General features: G+C 36.5%; 2 protein-coding genes across 5 annotated transcripts in view; one reads left to right on the forward strand and one right to left on the reverse strand.

Moving 5' to 3' along the window:
- The window catches only part of LOC113884606 (protein FRA10AC1), an 80,090-nt gene extending 75,037 nt beyond the window's left edge, over positions 1 to 5,053 (forward strand). For all 3 annotated transcript variants that reach the window (XM_027529275.1, XM_027529274.1, XM_027529276.1), the window contains 2 exons: positions 198 to 276; positions 2,423 to 5,053. In XM_027529275.1, coding sequence (XP_027385076.1) covers positions 198 to 276; positions 2,423 to 2,465 — 122 coding nt within the window. In that variant the 3' untranslated portion in view covers positions 2,466 to 5,053. The remainder of the gene's footprint in view (positions 1 to 197; positions 277 to 2,422) is intronic.
- A 543-nt stretch (positions 5,054 to 5,596) lies between these two features.
- PDE6C (phosphodiesterase 6C) overlaps positions 5,597 to 22,268 on the reverse strand; it is a 60,873-nt gene continuing 44,201 nt past the window's right edge. Inside the window, exons 16-23 of one of the 2 annotated variants that reach the window (XM_027529269.1) lie at positions 13,893 to 13,993; positions 12,094 to 12,216; positions 11,949 to 12,012; positions 9,401 to 9,475; positions 9,202 to 9,285; positions 8,660 to 8,813; positions 6,853 to 6,926; positions 5,597 to 6,658 (exon numbers count right to left, since the gene is read on the reverse strand). In XM_027529269.1, coding sequence (XP_027385070.1) covers positions 6,871 to 6,926; positions 8,660 to 8,813; positions 9,202 to 9,285; positions 9,401 to 9,475; positions 11,949 to 12,012; positions 12,094 to 12,216; positions 13,893 to 13,993 — 657 coding nt within the window. In that variant the 3' untranslated portion in view covers positions 5,597 to 6,658; positions 6,853 to 6,870. The remainder of the gene's footprint in view (positions 6,659 to 6,852; positions 6,927 to 8,659; positions 8,814 to 9,201; positions 9,286 to 9,400; positions 9,476 to 11,948; positions 12,013 to 12,093; positions 12,217 to 13,892; positions 13,994 to 22,268) is intronic. The other variant, XM_027529270.1, reaches the window with a different exon arrangement.

Consider the following 22,268-nt stretch of genomic DNA (forward strand, 5'->3'; position numbering starts at 1 on the left):
CTCTTTGGTATAGCTCAGCTTATTATTTTTCAAAAGAATGTATTAGTCTGGAAAAGCAAATTAAATTTTCAGAGAGCCATACAAATTGAGGCTAAACCACAGTTAAATCCAAAGTTAATTGCATTATTGGTGGATAGTTCAAAATGTGTTTTAAATTTAATATGCACATTTTAAAAAAATCTCTTTTAAATAAACAGGAAACTCTGATGAGGAAGAAAGTGCTTCAGAGTCTGAACTTTGGAAGGGCCCACTACCAGAGACAGATGAAAAATCACAGTAAGTCCTGATGTTAATAGAAAGTGGTATTGCATACCTTCTACAGTCGGTCTAGAAAGCTATGACCACAGCCATTTTTGATAACTTAATGAAAAGTTTAGCATCATGAATGTTGATTTAAAGCCAAGGACCATGAGATCAGAGTTTATTCCCAGCCATTGTTCATGGCCACGATCAGCCAGCTTACGCAGCTCCCTCTTGGTGAGTAATTCTTTCCTCATCTCCCCTTAACAGATGACCCCCTAGACTTTGCTTAGGTTCTTTCATAGATGTCCTGTTTACTAGCTTCTAGAGCCTATCCATGATGTTCTGATTATCATAAACTTGTACAGGAGAATTCCTCAAAGATACAAACAGGTGTCAAAGTTTTTTTGCCCCCAAAGACAGACAACTCAACTCATGCATTGTTCTCTGTTATTGGTTGGAAGAGCTGTTGGAATATAGGCTGGAATATTATCAGCTCTTATATAATGGGATGTTCACCACTTGAGCTTTATCTGTTGAAAGAGGATAAAATAATACTGACTACATAGTTTATTGTGAAAATTTAATATAATTAAGAATATAAAGCACCCGGTATAATACCTACCAATATAATTCGTGCTCAATAAATTTTAGTCCCATTTTGTTAATCCAGTCTTCTTAGCTCATAATAAGAGATTTATTGAATCAATCATAATTCACTAACTTAAGCTGATGATAAAATATCTTGCTAATTGTATAATATGTTCTCAGTTAATAGAATTCAAGTGTGTTAAAAAGAGGCCTTTAAAAAAAAAAGATTGTTTTCTATGATCTTTTTTTTTCTTGCCAAATAAAGAATTCCAAAATGAGTGGCCATTATAGATCAGATTTCTAAAAAGGTATTGCTATCCTAGTCAAACTATCAACTGAACTTTTGACCATAGAATTTCCCCTTGAAGAGCTGAAAATGAAAGAATAGGTCTCAGAGTCCACTCACCTTTATGGCAGTAAAGATCCATAAGTAAAGCCTAAGAGGGGTTCCATAATCCAGAGCTCTTTGTGACCTTATAAAAACTTGATATCATTTACTAACATCTGAGTACACACAGAGGTTCAGCTAATTTCATACGTCTAAGTTCTTATTACAGTTTTAAAAATTCAGCTGCATTTTGCTGTCATGCTTGGGAAAAGGGACAGTGGCATGGAGAATACCAAATTGTAGGTAATTCTTAAATCAACTGTATCTGATTCTGTAATTTTTTTTTTTTAATTTGAACATGGTTGTGAGGGTTTTATCCGTCACAGTCACTTAAAACAAAATGATGGAGTCTCACTGTGAATTTCTAATCTAAAAGAACATTTTCTAAAGAGATTGGTAGGCAGAATTTGTGTAGCTTGATTCTCTGTTCCCAGAAGGAAGAAAAGCAACTGTACATACACTTAATCTTCACAACAGCTCTTTGAGGAAATGTAATGTTCTTTATTATATAAAGAAACTGAGCCCAGAGAAGTTAAATAACTTGCTTACCTAGCTAGTAGCTGACAGAGCTAGGACTTAAACACTGTCTGACTTGAAAACCTGTGCTGTTTTCATTGTACTGCTCTAGGCTCCTAGCACTAATATTTATTTAGTACTTTAATTTTCATATTTTAATATATTATAATTTAGTATCTCCTTTCAGAGTTCTATTCTTTTAGATATAATCTTCACTGCTACAAATACACATTTACTCTTCTCAGAGTAATAAAACCTGCAGCCTAAGCAGATCGTCCCTATTCTTAGGAGTAAGACTTGTATTTTTCCTTAAAATAGTTTTTTCATTAATTTGAAATGAGAATGAACAGAGTAAGTAATAAAGTCAACTTAGAACAGAGTAATGAAGTCAACCAAAAAAGTAAAGAGAAGCAATGATATAACACAAAGTACTTCAGAGTAAAATCTTAGGTATAAATATGTTTAGGGATACATGCCACCATATACAACACTTTAATCAGTCTGGGCCTAGTTATGATTATTATAGAAGCCAAGAATTACTTGATAGCTGAATCATGAAATATATATATATATAAAAGAATTAGCAAGTATGTTGGTTTGAATTACCTTAATTTCATGTAATGTGTCACCTAGTAATTTTTTTCTCTGTTGATTTTAATCAATATGTATACTTTTTCTTTTAAATAGGGAAGAAGAATTTGATGAATATTTTCAAGATTTATTTCTGTGAGATAAAAGAGGGATGCCTACATTCCTTAATGTGAAGTGTACTTTGAAATTCTTCACAAAAGTTTTGTCTACAAGTTGCAACTTGAGTGGTTTGTCTTTGGAAATAAAAGATCCATCTAGGATGGATTGTCAGATGCTTTGAAAGTATTTTCAGTTCTATTGGAGATACTTTTCCCTATCTCTTACATATTTTTTCAGTTGCTTACCTACAACTCTGTTCCATCTGTAGCTCAAGGATGGACCTAGTACACTGCACAGAGATCCACTGTTCCTATTTTTATGGGTTTTTCTTTTTTCCCCACTGATATCACATTTTCCCTTGCCTCAATTAGTTTATTTAAACTTTTAGGGTTATTGGGGTCTTACAAAATTATAAGGTAGATTAATTATGTCTTCAACTTCTTTACTTTCCTTTGACACACAGGCGCCCCTCTTGAGAACCTGTTTTTTTCATTAGCTACCTTTTCTTTTTTTCCTTACATTTCTCTTCCTTCTTACCTCTGCCACTTAAGGGAGTTTGTTATAATCTGATTTAATTCCCCAGTGTATGGGTAATTTATTATAAAGTAAATTAATAGCACAGGAGGCCAAATGAGATCCCAGTAATCTAAAGCAGCATATGTGTTCATGAAAGTTGACTCTCCAGTAAAGATTATGCTGTAATATAACTTAACAATACTGTATGCACAGAGCTTGTCTCAGATACAGTCATACATAATGGATATACTTATATACAGAGATATATTATAAAATGTAACTTAATTTGGGGTCCATACCCCCAAGAGTCAATGGATGTGCTTCAAGACATCTAAACACACCTACAATCGATGTGTAAACTTTCGTGATTGTGTGTGTTTTAGGGGGAAAGGATCCATAGATTTCATCAAATTTTCAAAAGGATTTATTGATTTTTTTCCAAAAGGTCAGACCCATTTTTATAAACAGCAAAGCGATGAATACTGGAAAAGATGCGTGATTTGGTGAGTAAGAGAGGACCTATAGAAAACAGGTATTTTGTTGAAAATTAAATGACATTTAAACATGGAATTATTGGCATTAAACTGTAAAACAGGTATTTATAGTATCTTATTTTTAAATAGTATCAGATTTTCCTTTTATTAAAGTTATTCATTAATTATTAGATCACTGTCATACATGAGACACTGCTAGACATTGCTACGAAGGAAGTAGCTAGGAAATAACTAGTCATTTCTAAACCACCATAAAACAGTAAATGAGTGTTGATAACCAACAAATAGTTTGTTGTATCTTTTTCTTCTCACTACTTTTAGTGAAAAAGAATCTTGATTTCGGAGGAAAAAGTGTTGAAATATCCAGCAGGAAAACTGATGTTATTAATAGAATATATGAAGCCAAAACATTTTTATGATAAAAATTAGTAGTCATCAGAATATAAAACTCCTGCAAAACTAAACAGTGACTGGGAAGAATATTCAAAGACCCTTTTAAAATAGATCCATATATGTGGTATTCCAAGTATGGTTTATGGACATCAAGTTCATTTGTAAATTTAAATCATTAAATGTAATCACGGTGTTTAATCCATTCATACAGTGACAGATAATTGGAGTCATATTTAAAGGAGTCTTTGAGAAGGCCTCAAGATGATGTTTTAAATTTTTTTAATTGAATTTTTATCTTTTATTGGAACATAGTTGATGTACAGCATTGTTAGCTTCAGGTGTACAGCTGAATGATTCAGTTATAGTCTATCCATTCTTTTATCAGATGCTTTTCCCATATAGGTTGTCACAAAATACTAAGTAGATTTCTTTGTGTTATACAGTAGGTCCTTATTATCCATTATCTAGATTTTAAAGATTAATTCTCCAACAGACCTATCTTAAACTTTGCTGTAGTATAGTCAGGGGAGTTCAGCAGATCACTGGCTTGAGATAAGTTATGCTTTCTTATACTTACTCGTAAGCAAAGTTCCTGTTTTTGCAGACCTTCAATGGTGGCTCATCTCTGTGCCTCAGTTTCTTTTCTAGTGAATGAGGAAATAGTTTGAGCTGACTGATATTTGGGGGGGTCCAAAATTTTATAAGGCTAAAGGAAGAGGGTTTCTTATACAGTTTCTAAAATAACCCTAAGTGGAGTTTCAGGATTATTTTAAGCAGTGAAAATAAGATGTACATCTCTCGCCCAACATGACTTATATAGACAACACTCATTTGGGGATATATATATATATATATATATATAGTTTTTTTTCCCTCCATAAAAATATTAACTTCCAGGCATTCTTCATTTATACCTGTTTGTCATGATATTTATGCAAAATATCATTCATTCATGTTTACTGAGTGCCTGCCTTGTGCCAGGCACTTCTCTAAGTGTGAGAAGAGCTGTGAACAAAATAGACAAAAATATTTCCTCTTATGGACCTTACATTCTAATGTGAGAGGAAGAGTCTTATGATTCTAAGTACCTAACTTGTAAAAATATAACAAATAGTGATTTCTCAGCCACTTAAAATTGATTATCTCCTTTATAACAGAACGTTTGAGGTTGATAGAGCAATTATAATTTAGATGTTTTACAATAAAAAGTCAATGGTATAATTAATATTTGGTCTGTTTTATAATCTGGTATGTCATTATAAAGAAATCTTCCCTTATGTACAGGTGTGTACCATGTAGTAGAAGTAGTTGATTGTCTGTAGTTTTTTTGTTTAATTTATTTGGCTGCATTGGGTCTTAGCTGTGGCATGTGGGATCTCTGCATGTGGTGCAGACTCTCTAGTTGTGGAGCACAGGCTGCAGAGCATGTAGGTTCAGTAGCTGTAGCACACAGGCTTAGTTGCTCCAAAGCATGTGGGATCTTAGTTCCCTGACCAGGGATTGAACCCACGTCCCCTGCATTGCAAGGCAGATTCTTTATTACTGGACCACCAGGGAAGTCCTGTTTATTTTTCTTGACAATCAATATTTAGAATGCCTAGTAGATACTTCTGGTAATCACTTTTTTTAAAGTCACCTCTGTTGAAGTCCCTTTAAACTGTTTTTGGTAGTAAAGCTTTTGTATAATCAAATCACATGCTGTTTAATAATGCATAATATTTATTAGTTGATTTAACTTGCATTAGGATTATCTAGGTCATGTCTTATAAATTGATAATTCTATCAATGAAAAGAATAGTTCTGAATGTAATAACATATTCTTAGTTACACATAAAATAATTGATTTCAGACTTGGGAGAAAGGATGGGCATAGGATGACATACTTTTAAGCTGCTGAAAGTGAAGTGCTCTTTACTGTTCCATTATCAAGAGTAAAAAGTGGAGGAAAGAGATAAGCATTTCAGGTGGAATAACATTTAATATCCTTTTTCTTTGTTTCTTATATAGTACTTAAATACATTATACATTCTGTACTGTATTTGCTCTTACATTAAGACATGTTGATGAGAGATTTCTGGTTCAGAAAAGGATGTGAGCTATGAATCATGTTATGGGTTGAATTGTGTCCCACCTGAATTCCTGTTGAAATCCCGATTCCCAGTACCTTAGAATGTGGTTGTATTTGGAGCTAATAAAGTAAAATGAGGTCCTATGAGTAGGTCCTAATCCAGTATGACTGGTGTCCTTAAAAGAGGAGAATAGGACACAGACGCACAAGGGAGAAGACCGACGACCAGGTGCAGACGGCCACTGACAAGCAAAAGAGGCCTCTTGAGAAACCAGCCCTGCCAAACCTTAATGCTGGCCTTTTGGTCTCCAGAACTGCAAGAAAATAAATTTTATTTTGTTTAAGACACCCAGTATGGGGCAGCTTTTTTGTTATAGTAACCCTAGTAAATGAATACAATGAATAAGATCTTTTAAAAAAAGAATTGGTGACTAGTTTCAGGATTATATTATTTTTAATTTAAAACAAATTGGCACCAAAAATGCACTTATTTTTGTCTTATTTTGCACTTTTGTTGAACTTTATTTTATCCTCATGGCTTTCAGGCTAGCAGTATATTTTCTTATGCTAGTCACAGGGTAGCCTTCCTGAAGAGTCTCTGTTACTTGATGGTTTGATGAATGAAATTTGCTGATGTTCTTTTTTAATGTTTTCTTCAAATGTAGAAACAATATTTGTAATTTAGACCGGTTGGATTGTCTTACAACATTAGACATGTTTTGGATTTCTTGTCATCACCACCACCTCCTGAATCTTCTACAGCTAGGAAAAAGGAGAAAAGCAATATTTTCAGGAATCAGTGGATATATAGTAGTTTTTTCCTAGTATTAGAGTAACTATATAGCCTAATTCATAGTTTTAACCTATATCAAGTACTAAGAGTTTGACCATTTAAAAACTTGAATTCATATTCAAAATTAGTCCATTTAGAAAATAAAATCTAATAAATGACTAACCAGTTAATGTCTCAGTTCTCAAAAGAACCACTGAACTATCCAGTCTGGGAATCTGAGTTGTTGCTTTGTGTTGCCTGGAGATAAAATAATATTCTTAGTTTACAGAGACTTCTCAGTGTAGTAGGAAGAAAATTCAGAAGTAATTTTATGCAAATAAAGTATAGAGATCCATATCCAATATACCAAATACTAAATTTAAAAAAAAGTCACGAACCACTTAAAGGGCTTGATATAGTGTTCATTGTAAAATTGGGATAAAGATTAACTGCACTAAGAAATAACTTTTTGCTTTTCACTTGCTCAGTAAAAATAACCATTTTTGTTATCTTTTTGAAGCACAGCTCAGATCTTACTCCTTTCATGTTGAAATCCATCCCTCTAAGGACTTCCCGTTGCTCTGTAGAGGACAGATCCATAAGGAGGCCTTCAGGGTAACACACCCATCTGGCAGAGCTGCCTGCATTCCTGGCTTCATCTGGTATTTTGCTCTCTTTGCTCTCTAGACTCCAGCTACACCAGTTTTCAAGTTCTTCAGCGCACCAAGCTTATTTCCACGTCACGGCCTTTGTGCATATTCTATTCTTTCCTCTCCTTTCCTTTAAAACTCTTCCTCCTTTCTTTGCTTAGAAGAAGCCTGTCTTCAGTGTAGCATAAACATCCTTCAGGAACGACTTCCCTGATGCCCCAGGTATGCTTCTTCTGATAATTATAGTTAAATAATCGATTTTTCACTTGGCACTCCCGTACCAGGTGGTAAGCTCTGGAGATAAGGACCCCATCTTTCCCCAGGGCCTAACACAGGGCCTTGTACAGAATACACAGCCACTAAACATTTAAGTGAATGTATATCCTAGAGTCAGGAACTCCTGTTTTTATTCTGTTGAATGATATCCTTAACCCTTTAAGCAAAATGCTTTCTCCCTCTGAATTCTTTAAAATATCACTAAACACATGAACCGTCTAAAAAGAATGTTGCATTTTTTTTTAACAAGGCTTTTCCAGACAGAGATGGTTTCTTTATTAAACAATAAGAATTTCTTACAAAACCTTTTAAGTCTTGAGCTCTTGAGACAAAATACGAAACGATGACATTAGTATTCCACTTTCTAGATGTCATTTGAGTCATCTGATGAACTAATAGGTGATCATAAGCATCTTAACAGAGGCTTTCTGAAGATTATGTTAAACTTAACTGAGTGACTTCAGGAGTAGAAATTTCATCAGGATAAACAGCACTAAGGAGAAACATCTGAGGCACAGACAAAGTCTTAGGGTACCTTCAAGTCACCCCACTCTGCTGGCCATCTTTACATCTAAGGCTTCCTTAGATCTGGAAATGAGGCTGGAGATCTGTAAAGTTTTCTCATTATAAGAAGAGGAACTTTAAGCTCAGAGAGGTTAAGCAAGATGCCCAAAGTCTTACAGCTAATACAGAATGTTAGGGCTAAAATTATTTTCTCACCTAAACCTGATTGATCCCATTAATCCTATGGTTTTCATATTATTTCTTAAAATTCAGTATTCTGCAGAGGTACCTCAGGAGCCACTTTACTGAGTGGATGAAGAAACCTAGCCCTAACCCCAACTTCAACTGGACCAAGCAATTCCATCTTGAATTACAAAGTAAGATCTTGTTCAAGGGGATAAAAACCCTGAAAACCACTAATCAGCTTCTTATAATTCTCAGTCTGTGGGCAGTAAAGCAAATTTTCTGTTTGCATTTACTTTTTATGCTTTTGTCATGTGAGATGAAGCTCTGCTGAACTTCCAGCTACTTTACAAGAAGCCAAAACAGATTCCATCTAACCTTTTTCTGTCGTATTTCCTTCTTCCTGCTTTTTCATCTCTTCAATTACCTTCATCTTTTCATCATACTCATCAGCTAGGGATTTCCATTCCACTCTGTTGTTTTGAAGACCATTCAGCATAGGTGTGATTTCTTTGTGAAACCGTGAAAACTCCTAGAGAGAATTTTAGGTCGGAAACCACTTAAATCATTTGGTTCATTTTCAGTACCTTTCATACGCAGAGAAGGAGCCCTAAAGAATTATTACAGCGCTCAGAGCTGTTAGGATGAGATTAATTCAGTACCTTGTAAGTGGGAAAGGTAGCTCTTGTCTTTCCTGCTCACCTAAGTTTATTCAGTTTGCTTACACCTGAGTTCTCTCACCTTTCATTGCATCCTTGAAGGAAAGATAAGGGTAATACCTCAAACTACCTTGGAGAAATGATGACACCCTTAGTGACTTTCCATGAGGGATGAGGGTGACTTTGATTTTAGTTACATTTTGAAAGAAAACTTCTCATCCAGAAAATGATATATTTCACTCACATAATCTGTTTACTTACCTTATATACAAAAGTACAGACAAAGTCAATAAATCCAACTTGAAGTTTAGGTAGTTCATCTTTTTTGTTTCTGTCCATCATAGGCTAGAAAGAGAGAGAAATTCTTTAAAGATAATTTTCTAAGATCCAGTGGACAAAACAGACTGATTTGTATCGATAATTTTTAATCAGTAGTGCGTTTTTATGTCAAGGTTTTTACAATGGGTTGTTGCTGCAGCACTGTTCTCTCCAGATCTCCTTGTTCCCAAAATTCATTTGCAACCAGGAGTGCTACCTGCAAAGAGGGAGGACATGATTCATGAAAGTCATGATTCATGACTTATTAACAGAATTTGCATTTTATCATAACATTTTATCCTTAAATGAGTAATATTTAAGGACAGAATTTATAATTAATGCTTGAGGTATTCTCATACCATACGTTCTTTGGCTTTAAAATGATGTTATTTACAGATTATATTGAAATGGACAAGGGGGGTTTCTCTTCCTACTTCAGTGTGGTAGACTCATTCTGGGCGTGCCAATCTCCTAGCTGCTATTACCACCACCTCTCAACAATAAAAAGGGGAGAAGGGAGGATGTCTGTTTCATTATGCTTCAAGCTCCAAAGCTTCCCAGATCCTCCTTTTGTCCTGCTTATCATCTGCCAGCATCTAGCATGTATCTGCCTATGTGTTTATGCACATACATGCACAGCTTAGAACACCACTTCACCTGACTAATAACTCCTGGTGGCTCAGACGGTTAAGCATCTGTCTACAATGTGGGAGACCCGGGTTCGATCCCTGGGTTGGGAAGATCCCCTGGAGAAGGAAATGGCAATCCACTCCAGTACTATTGCCTGGAAAATCCAATGGACACAGGAGCCTGGTAGGCTACAGTCCATGGGGTCGCAAAGAGTCAGACATGACTAAGCGACTTCACTTTCACTTTTACCTGATTATGTTGTAGGGATATTTGAGAGTTAATTTATATGGTTTTTTAAAAACCATATTTATCAAGTTTGTTGAACACCTTCTAGCTGCCTTACATTGGCATGATCCGGGCTTACCAAGAGGAGTTAAGATGTGACTTTGATCTTTAAGATGCTTACAGTCTAATGAAGTCAGTCATGTAAAGAATGTGGAAAGTTCTATCATATCAACAGCTATCAACTGCTGTGGATCAAGGAGAAAGATAAGGGAGGTTGCATTTATGCTGTATCATCAAGGAAGACTAGTAGCTCGCCAGTAAAGAAGAAAGGGAAGAGTGTGCAGATAAAGTTGAATGTTTATAGCTTGTGTGAGTAGGAGCTTAAGAGTGTGAGGCAATAACATGGGAAATAAGAGAAATAAATTAGGGAGTATGAGTTAAGGACAGGTAACAACAAACCATGTAAGCTTTGCTGGGAAGTTTAACTTGATTCTCTGGGCCAGTAGTTCTTTTTCTTTGAGCCCTACGGTCCCTCCAAAGCGCACAAGTGGTACAAGAGTGGATGCCAAGAGAGACTGAAGTACAGTAACTTTGCTGTTTGCCTCTTACAAAAAGTGGTCTATGTACAACTTTTTGTGCAAGGAAAATAGACATTTCTTTTTTCTTTAAAAAAGGTTGAAAACTTCCAGCAGTGGGGAGTTCAGAAGGCTTTTTAAGCAAAGCAGTAGCCAAGCAGAGCTCTATTTATAAGCATTCCAGCAGCAACTCAGAGAAAGGTTGGAGAGTTCGTGCTGAGAGAGGATCACTTAGGAGGCTGCCACCATAGTTCTGACGAAAGAGGAAAAGTAAGAACTAAGAGGGTAGCAAGAGTGATGGACAGAAATGGTTTTGGAACGAGGGAGATGGACTCAAGCCTGAGCCCAGGTTTGTGGCTGGGGTGACTATGTAGATAAAAGAATTGAGGAGGAAGAGCAGGCAGGCAGTGAGGAGGAAGCACAGGTGTTTGGTTTGGAGCCCAGCTATTCTATCTTAACAGATACAGTCCACATTTACAGTTGAACCCAGGGAATTCTGGCCTCTTCTGCTTAGGGTTTTCCCTATGAGTTAACTGAGGGAGAATTCTTTCATTGATTAGCAGGAAACCAAGTGGTAAGCAGATGGCTCCCACTCATTCCCCACACTCCCCAAGGGTGGGGAAGACCTTCCTTAGAAGACACCCTTAAACTGAACCTGCACGGAATCCCTCCGTCCATGGGATTCTCAAGGCAAGAATACTGGAGTGGGTTGCCATTTCCTTCTCCATGACTGACAGCACACCGAAGAGGAGACTAGGAGCAAAACCACCCTTGAGGGATGAAGGCACTAATGATTCATCCTTGCTGCATGCTTTATCTCCTCTACTAAAAACCCAGATGCTCCATGAATAATTTTATGTAAACTTCTTACAGCCTGTCCAGTGATAAACAGGAATTCCTTCCAGAAAGCATTTTCTTTCTAAGGTTCCTTCTGTTTCCCTTGTCCTGGGCGTGACCAAATGACCTACTGACATTTGTGAGCTCTTGAAAGCTGTTTGCTTTTCTTCTCTTAACAGAAACCCAACAGGGAACATTGTACTTTTGTCTTAACTTCTTAACTTCCTTTTTTCTTCTTTGTAAATTATAAACTGATGGTTTCAGAGGACAGGTCCAGGGTAACGAAGGTAACTGCTTATAAAATATATAGTCGTATAATTGACGGTTATAATTAAATTCTGAGGTTGCCAGATACTCTCACATTCACTGTCTCATGGCGCCTAGGCAGAGCCGAGGGCCTGACAGAAAGTGGGAACCACTCACCTGACTTTGCACCTCCCAGGGCTTGGTTATAGCTGACAGATCACACGCAGTCATCATCATTGCCCTGTGAAAGAAAACAAAACATGTTAAAATAGAAATATACAAGTTATTTTTGCCAAAAGCAAAATAAAATTTGACTTCTCACATGATAATCTCTTTTTTGGTTGGATCAATGGTTACATATTTGATGGCCTCTTCTTCAGTTTCCATTTTTTCACAGGCATCAACAATTTTTTGAAACATGGTTCTCTTCCTAAAAAAGAGACAACTGTGCGACAATTTTAGCATATAGGACCAGAGGTTTAAAGTGTCTTTTATATGTCCTTTCAGGTTTCATGTTCCCACTTTGCATCAGTTGTCCACATTGTGGACCCAGGCAGGAGAAGAGGGAATGGCTGTGTAACCTTGATACAGAAAGGGTTTAAGACAGAAAAATCTCAAGTCAGAAAGGAAAAAAAAAGTAAATTTAAATACATTAAAACTAAGAGCTACATGTGACAAAAAGATCATAACAAAGGCCACAGGTTGTGATGAGACATTGTAAAGTATAAAACTAACCAAATATTAGAACGTAAAATATATGAAAAGGTACAAAATTATAAGTGTGAATAATAATATTCTGTCTCACATTAACAAACATATTTAAATATGCCCAGATCAAGAAGAGTCCAGATATGGAATAATAGGAACTCTTGTAACACTGCTGGTAGGAGTTTAAATTGGCGTACCTACTAAGGAGTGCAGGAGTTTTGCCATGTGGTATAAAATTGAAGATATGCAAACCCTACAGCAGTCCCACTTCTAGATATGTACTTTACAGAAACTCATATACACAAAGATACACAATGTAGGCAGTGATGAAAAACTGGGAATAATCTAAATGTCCATGAATAGAAGAATGGCTAGATTAATTATGATAAAATCACACAGTTGAATATACATCTAAAAAGAATGACCTGGATCTCAATTTACCACCAAGCTAAATCTTCAAAATGTTGTGTGAAAACAAGTTGCAGAAAGGTATATACAGTATGATACCATTTATGGAAAAATTTTAAACACTTAGTAATGCCATAGAAAACATGAGTGGGAAGGATGAATGCATAGCAATACCAAGACAGTGGTATTTGTGAAGAAGTGGGGTGGGGGTGTGGCATTCATGATGGAGTACGGGATGCCTCAGTTGTACCACTTTCCTTGAAAAGATGTCTAAGACAAAATCTTAGCATTTGTTGAATCTGGACTATAGCTATTTGGATATCACTTATCTATTTCGAAGTATCTGCTTTCATGTTTGAACTATTTAATAATTGAATTTTTAATGAAGGATTGGAGAGGCATAATTTAATACTGCCCAAGTTGTTAACTATTTAGACCCTGTAACTAGTTCACCTTGTCCTAATGCATTTTACTTTATAGTTCACCAACAAGAAAATGTACAGAAGCTTGGAGTATCTGGTCTCCTTGGTAATCATCATCATCATTATAAATAGGCTAATGCCTCTGCTGTATGTAACTCAGAAATTTTTTTAGTTTGTTAATGTGCATCAGTATCACTAAGATTTTTCAGCTGTCAGACTCTGGCAGGATCAAATGTCTGAGCCTGCAACTCTAAATACCAGACTGCGAACTATGATGAATTCCCCAGGTCAAAAGGCACCGTGTAAGCTTTTATAGCATCAGTGTTCTGGCAGTGTATCTACTTTGATGCATATTCTTCAATTGAAGTTTCTTCAGATAACAAACTAATTAATATTAGGGGCTTAGCTTTTAAAATATGTTTCCAGATGTCCAGTAAATCCACCATCAGTTATCTTAAGGGTATTTATTGGTAATCCAAAAAGAAAATGAAGAAATGTGTCTCTAAACAAATGTCTTTTAACTTTGAGGCCATGGACCGTGGAAGGCGGAACCACACAGAGTATAAGGGAGTTCCGTACTTACTTGAAATATAAAGCCAGGTCAGTCGCTATTATCGCAACTTCAAACAAATGAATAACTGTTTCATACTGGCGTTTATTTAGGTTCTGGAATATGTTTAAACTCTGCAAGATGAAAATTCAAAATAAAATGCCATCATTAATTTGCCTTTGATTCAACAAACAAACCGCCCTATGATGCTTTATAAGAGCATCTTATTATAGAAAGAAGATAAACGAAGTCTTAATTTTTTTGCTTTCAGTTTTCTCTCTTAGATTAAGTTACCTCTTTACTTATACTTTGATTAAGATAATTTAAACTCTTAAAACAGATTATTAGCAAATATTCATGTAATCAGTATATAAGTTTTCTTCCAGGACCAATTCAATAAAAACAATAGATTTAAAATTTCCTGTAGTAATTGAGAAACTTTAATAAAGAATATCTGGTATTTGTCCAATTGTTAGACATGTTGAATTATTTACCAGATAATTTCAGAGTGATTCTAGAAACTATTGGAGAGCTTTCAGAAGCTGCAGATTACAATAGTACTCACACATAGAAAAAAGTAAATCTTCCAAGTTGTTTTTAAAATGATGACTTGCAATTCTATTTTACAATAACTTATTTCTACCTTTCTTCAAAGAGTTTCCCACTAATAGTCTCCTCATACATGGATCACCCTCAATTTTTAGTGTTCCAGAAAACAAGAGTGTAAATCTGGGAGTGGTTTTTAAAAGATAAGATATTCCAAAAAGAACATTTTTAGGAATACAGGCCAAAGACAGATGTGCAGTGACAAATGAAGTCAACAGTTAAATACAGAAAAATCCCACTGAAAAGGAGGAAACAGTCTCTCCGCCTATGTAGAGACAGAGGCAGCATAATGTAGAAAAGAACACTGGGTCAAGCACCAAATAATAACAGCAGACACCTAAGGCTTCCCACTCCCCGGGCACTGTTCTAAGTGCTCTATGAAAACTCTTAGTCACACAGCAAACCACAGCAGAGAGAGGTTAGGAAACTTGCTCAAGGTTGAACAGCTGGCACACAGAGCCAGTATAGCGGGACACTACACTGACTCAGTAAGGAGCCCAGGTTCAGTTCCCAGCCTCCCCACGTGGTAGTTGTAGCGTCCTGGACATCTCACTTAACATCTGTAAGTATCTGTTTTCTCAAATGGGGAGAACAACAGCTGCCCTGCTAACTGCCTGGCACTCAACCTGTGATCAGTAAATATTTGTGGAATGTTGATGCAGATGAGACAACTGGGAATGCATTTAAGAACAGTAAATTGCTACAGAATTTAATTATTGCTGTATCATTATTACTGGTAAGTTCTGAGGTTATCCCCAGTTTAAAATAGAATTGCAAAACCCAAGACCAAATATAGCTCTGTCATTCCAGGAGACTGAAATACTAGAAAGCAAGAAATGGACTAGAATTATGTGTGCATAATACAGCCTCCACCTAGGTCATCTTTTATAACTTCGAAGTCAAGAAAAATGGTATTTTACACAGCAGTAATAATGAGTTCATAATAGCAACTATAGCTAGACTTTTTAAATTGATAGAAGACATGGCAATTATACTCCAAACTACAACAAACAAAAGAAAACTTGTCTAGATCAAAATCCATGTCTTGCTTGAAAGAGACAGTCCTCAGCAGCACCTTGTGCGTAATCTCTGCTCAAATCTTCTGGATATAGATTATTTTTAACTGGTCTGGACTGACCAGGAAAAGGGCAGAGTAAGTGGGCCGTTTGGCATTTTAATCCCACTTAACCTTCCCTGATTTGGCTACTCTGGTGGCCTGCCTTTGGGTTGGTGGTGACCCTGTGGCATGTTTCCATCAGTGAGTCATTGCCCTTATCTGTTCACTGATGCACGTTATGTTTCCCAGAGTGACGTGTAGCATGTAATTCCAACACAGACTTTGTAGGTCCAGTAGCACTTCAGGTCATTTTTGACTGCTGTACTAGGAGAAAAAAGGGGATCATGTGTGGAAATGCCCTAAGTTTTTAGACAAATTATTAGTAGCACACTTTTAATCTCTTTATATAAGTCATTTTAATCCTTATTATATAGTGAAAAACTCTGCTAAAATAGTGGATCTCAGGTCTTCTCACCACACACAAAAAGATAATATGTTAATTCACTTGACTGTAGTAATGATTTTACTATATATCCATACATCAAAACATCATGTTGTACACATTAAACATGTAATTCTTTTTTAACTAAAAAAGTTAGAAAAAAAGAGCCAGAACATTGTAGAATGGGGAGAGGGGACACACAGGGCAGGCTGCCAGATTTAAATAAACAATCCCTTAGGACAGACCTTGTCTCTACCAAGCGCCAGACCACGGACCACACACCACGACCACGATTATCAGTATTGTTTATGCGCCAATTACTTTTAATACATGTTGATTTTATTTTTAAACCTGGATACTTTGCTATTTGCTAAATATATGTGTGTGAGAAAAAAAGCTGTGTATATATATATATAGAGAGAGAGAGACAGAGAAAATACCATTGTACTCCATTTAAGTCATACCTTTTTCTAATCCAGAACAATAAAACAGCTCTATTAAAGCAGACAGAATGGCAAACATTCTTTCACTTTACAAAGTAAATCAGTATTGCATTTTTTTCTTTTTTTTTTAAATAAAAATGTATTTATTTGAATTGGAGGCTAATTACTTTACAATATTGTATTGGTTTTCCCATACATCAACATGAATCCGCCATGGGTGTACACGTGTTCCCCATCCTGAACCCCCCTCCCTCCCTGCATTTTTTAAAAAAGATGACACACTTTTAAAATTAGTATACTTAAGAAAAAAGGATGTATGTTCAACTATTCAGTACTGCTTCCTTTGTTGATAGCACAATATTCCTGATTTTCACCTTTTTTTCCTTCACTCATTTTTACTGTACAAGTCTCTAATTGAAAAACCCTGTCTTAATTCAGTATCATTTTTTATTTCCTCTTTTCCTTCTCTCCTAGAAAAAGTTCTTAAGAGCTTGTAAGTAGTTTCTTTTTCAGCCATGGATACAGATTCACATAAAAGATCCTGTTTCTGTTTAAATTAGTTACTTGAAATCCCTTGACCAAATTTATAGCCCATGTCTAATAAACATTTATACCTCTCACTGCACACATTGTGGGCCTGCCCCATACTTCATCTTATTTTTATTTTCCCATTAGCCCTCATTTTTTCTTTAATGTTACATGTATTTTTGGAAGCTCCATTAAAAATTTTTTGGAACAAGTTGAAGATTAAACATATATACATGCATGCAGTTGTTTTTAAGTAAGTGAAGGCAGAGCCAGTAATCTTTTAATTGGAGCAAGAGGTCTTAGAATGTAGACAGGGCATGGAAGAAGGAAGGATGTCCCTCAAAAATCCAGTCTGACACACAGAACAGCAGCAGAGGATGAGCTGATGGGGTAACTTCTGACGTATATTTGCACTGACTTCTATTACTTCGTCATCTGTGCCAAAGAGAATGCTTTGGGTAAAAAGGAGTGAAGGCAGAAAGTTGGCAGCAATGATCAGATCCTAACACAGACCCTGTAGCTTCACAGGCTTGCTTAACATGAGCCTTCCCGAAAGCCCAAATCAAAGAGGTGAATTCTCCAGACCAAAGAAATAGAATTGGTGAGACAGAGTTTGAATAAATAGAAAGCTGAGGCTGTCCACAGTGCATTCCTGCCCTCCCCTCACAGCAAATGGCAAGTTCCACTAAGGAATGAATAGTTTTCAGAGGAAAACAAGTGTAAAACCTCTGCATAAAGACCACAAGAACACAACCTATGGATTGAGTACAATTCCAACCAAAATACCAAGTTTGTGGATGTGTGATGTAAATTGACAAACTTTTAAAATTTATATGAGAATACAAAGGTGTAATAAAAGCCAAAGCAATCTTCAAATAGAACAAAACTGGAGAATTTACACTGGAAGGAAGACTTTATTATAAAGCTATAGTAACTAAGATGACATGTTAACAAAAGACACAAACTGACCAGTGTAATAGAATAGGGAATGCAGAACCAGACTATTATAATCAGTTACCTGGTGTAGGACAAAGGTATCACTGAAATGAAGTGGGTCAATAAATGGTGCTGAGTCAACTGGATTTTCACATGGACAGAAAATGTATCTTGATCTCTACATCAAACCATATATAAAGATAAGTTGTAAAATGATTGTGGATCTAAATGAGAAAGGTAGAACAATAAAATACCTTCATTACCTTGAATAGGCAAAAGACAATACTATACAACTAAAGAATTAATCTTTAAAAAATTGATCAAATGGACATTAAGAACTTATTTTCACCCAAATCCAACATTAAGAGAATAAAAAGGCAATTCACAGGGAGAAAATATTTGTGATACGTATTTCTGATGAAAGATACATAAATCAGAATAAAGAATTCCTACAAATCAAGTTGAGAACAAAGGTAGTCCCAAAACAATTTCAAAAGGTTAATATAAAAAACTGTAGTTTATATGTGTTAATGCTGTTTAATTTGACACAAATCAGCGCATCCCCCAAGTGACTAAAATGAGAAAGATGGCAAGTGGCAAGTGTTGGAGACAATGGAGAGCCACTGGAACTGTTGGTAAGGATGTATTAATAAAACTATTTTGGAAAACTGCTTGTCAGCATCCACTGAGGTTGAACACATGCTCACCCTATGGCCAAGCAATTCTATTTCCAGGTACATACCAAACAGAAATACACCCATGTGTTCACAAAAAGACATGAACTAGAGAGTCACAGCACACCACATGTAACAACTCTGAATCAGAAGTCACATAAAGGTCTTAGAGCAGTTGACTGAATATGTAAATACAGTGCATCACTGCACACGCACACACCCCAAACTAAGAAAATAACAATAGAAGAAAGGAACACAAAAGGCAAATGAAAAATACATCAAAGGAAATACGCAATGGAACATGAAAAATCCACACTAATACCTATAGTTTCAAAACCACAAGAACTCAAAGGGAAGACTGTAAAACAACAGTAAAATTGAAAATAAACTAGCAAAACTAGTAGTAGAATGAGGAAAATGGAATTGAATATAAAAGCAATGTAATCCACAGTAAAGCTACTCAGAATAAGCAAGGGACATAGTCCACAGTCTTGAGGAAATTAAAAGAATATTTAAAAATATAAAAACATAAATGGCAAGGAGATTCAACATATACATAATTGATATTCCCAATGTATTAGAAAAATGTCCAAAGATACAATGAAAAAAAAGCTTCCCTGAAATTAAAAAAAAAGACAATGGATTCTATGGATATGTGTAACCTATAACAAGGAAAAAATAGATGCAGATACCCCCAAATAAACATTGACAGCATCACTCTGCAGGATGAAATTTTTAAAATAAAATAAAATTTAAAAAAAAATAGATGCAGAATCACCCATACATTCAAAGTTACTAAAATATGAAGAATTAAGAATTATATGAACATCTATTCAGAAAAACAAAGTCACCTACAAGGGAGAAAATCAAATCAGCCATTTATACCTCTTTAACACCAAAAAACAGTCCTCCAGTTTCTGAGAAGAAAGTAATGACCCAACAACCTTTATATTCTTCCAAACTGACTTTCAAAAATGTAACAAACAGATCTTCATAGGTGTGTACTTAGCTTAGAGACTGTGAAAAACTACCAGATGACAAAAATCTAGCTAATTAAGATATGAGTCAAAATACACAGGAATGGACAAGCCATGATGAAAGTCTGAGGCTAAGTATCAGGCCCATATAAAAGTAGAAGTAGGAATAAACAATTGCGCCTCTTTGGTCTCAACCATACAAAAGAGATGACAAAGGGAACACTGTCATTTGGAAGTAAGACTGTGGTTCCAAGGCCTCCGACTCAGAAGCCGACCTATGACCACTGTGGCAACACCGCCAGGCAGAAGAGGAAATGTGACTGGAGTCGCAAGGGCTACAGATGGAACACCATCGAGGTGGCTGAGCGAGGCACCTACAAATACTGTCCTGAAGATTCAGGCGTGGGTTCTGGGAGAACACCTAACCCAAGAGAGCTGCTGGGCAGCATCCAGCTCATCTTAGGGATTTCCACCATTAGTCATGCAACAAATGCTCTGCTTTAAAAAAAAAAATAGACACTTCAGGAAATTATAAATTAATTTTATAAATCCTGATAACAGTAAAAAAAAAAAAAACTGATAATAAATACCTTACAAAACAAGTAAGAGATGTGGGAAGCAGTGTAAGTATTTGAATTGTTTCATGTTTTATAGCAGGGAGTTCAGAGATGGTAAAAAGGTAACACATAACCACTAGTTATTGATTTTAGTGTTCTCTATATGGATGTGAGAGTTGGACTGTGAAGAAGGCTGAGCGCTGAAGAATTGATGCTTTTGAACTGTGGTGTTGGAGAAGACTCTTGAGAGTCCTTTGGACTGCAAGGAGATCCAACCAATCCATTCTGAAGGAGATCAGTCCTGGGATTTCTTTGGAAGGAATGATGCTAAAGCTGAAACTCCAGTACTTTGGCCACCTCATGCGAAGAGTTGACTCATTGGAAAAGACTCTGATGCTGGGAGGGATTGGGGGCAGGAGGATAAGGGGATGACAGAGGTCACTGACTCGATGGATGTGAGTCTGAGTGAACTCCGGGAGTTGGTGATGGATAGGGAGGCTTGGCGTGCTGCGATTCATGGAGTCGCAGAGAGTCGGACACGACTGAGCGACTGATCTGATCTGATCTGAAGAACTAATATTTCTTGTGATTATGGACACAGTTCTCTGAAGTTCTGTAATTCCTTCCCTTAAAAAATGTTTCTTCCATTAAGCTGAAGTAAAATTAAAATCTTCATTTAAGATAAATGCAAGGCCGCTCAGCAGTGAAAAGTAATGAATCACTGCTGGCTCATTCGCTCAAAATGAACAAATCACAAAATTATTGTTCTGAATGAAAGTCGTCACCACAAAAGAGTAATTACTGGATGACTGCATTTATATAAAAATCTAGAAGATTCAAACGAATCTGTAGAGACTAAAAACATTTCATTGCTTGCTTTGGGCTGGGAAGGGAGAGAGGCATAGACTACTACAGAACTGAAGTGTTCTGTATCCAGCGATAGACTCCCAGGAACAGTCTCCTTTGTCATCCCAAAGGAGATGACTGAAGTGTTCTTTCTGTGTCCTGAGTGTGGTGGGGTAAAATCTATCCAAGTGTAGGGACAGAATTCATAGAATTTGTATGAATAACACATTAAAGGGATGCTTATTGTACAAACATTACACTTCAATAAACTCAAATAGATAACTCTAACAACAACAAAAAAATAGTTTGGATAGTGAGATCCCCTTTTTCTAACATTGTTTCTAACCATCCTGCCCATATATAGTCACAGTGAGCTACCATGAAGTTCAGTTCAGTTCAGTCACTCAGTCGTGTCCAACTCTTTGCAACCCCATGAATCACAGCACGCCAGGCCTCCCTGTCCATCACCATCTCCCGGAGTTCACTCAAACTTATGTCCATCAAGTCAGTGATGCCATCCAGCCATCTCATCCTCTGTTGTCCCCTTCTCCTCCTGCCCCCAATCCCTCCCAGCATCAGAGTCTTTTTCCAATGAATCAACTCTTCACGTGAGGTGGCCAAAGTATTGGAGTTCCAGCTTTAGCATCATTCCTTCCAATGAACACCCAGAACTGATCTTTAGAATGGACTGGTTGGATCTCCTTGCAGTCCAAGGGACTCTCTCAAGAGTCTTCTCCAACACCACAGTTCAAAAGGATCAATGCTTCAGCACTCAGCTTTCTTCACAGTCCAACTCTCACATCCATACATGACCACTGGAAAAACCATAGCCTTGACTAAATGGACCTTTGTTGGCAAAGTAATGTCTCTGCTTTTCAATATGCTATCTAGGTTGGTCATTACCTTTCTTCCAAGGAGTAAGCGTCTTTTAATTTCATGGCTGCAGTCACCATCTGCAGTGATTTTGGAGCCCCAAAAATAAAGTCTGACACTGTTTCCCCATCTATTTCCCATGAAGTGATGGGACCAGATGCCATGATCTTAGCTTTCTGAATGTTGAGCTTTAAGCCAACTTTTTCACTCTCCTCTTTCACTTTCATCAAGAGGCTCTTTAGTTCTTTGCTTTCTGCCATAAGGGTGGTGTCATCTGCATATCTGAGGTTATTGATATTTCTCCTGGCAATCTTGATTCCAGCTTGTGCTTCTTCCAGCCCAGCGTTTCTCGTGATGTACTCTGCATAGAAGTTAAATAACCAGGGTGACAGTATACAGCTTTGACGTACTCCTTTTCCTATTTGGAACCAGTCTGTTGTTCGATGTCCAGTTCTAACTGTTGCTTCCTG

This window comes from Bos indicus x Bos taurus, chromosome 26, assembly GCF_003369695.1.
Source record: "Bos indicus x Bos taurus breed Angus x Brahman F1 hybrid chromosome 26, Bos_hybrid_MaternalHap_v2.0, whole genome shotgun sequence".
In the NCBI taxonomy this organism is placed as follows: domain Eukaryota; kingdom Metazoa; phylum Chordata; class Mammalia; order Artiodactyla; family Bovidae; genus Bos; species Bos indicus x Bos taurus.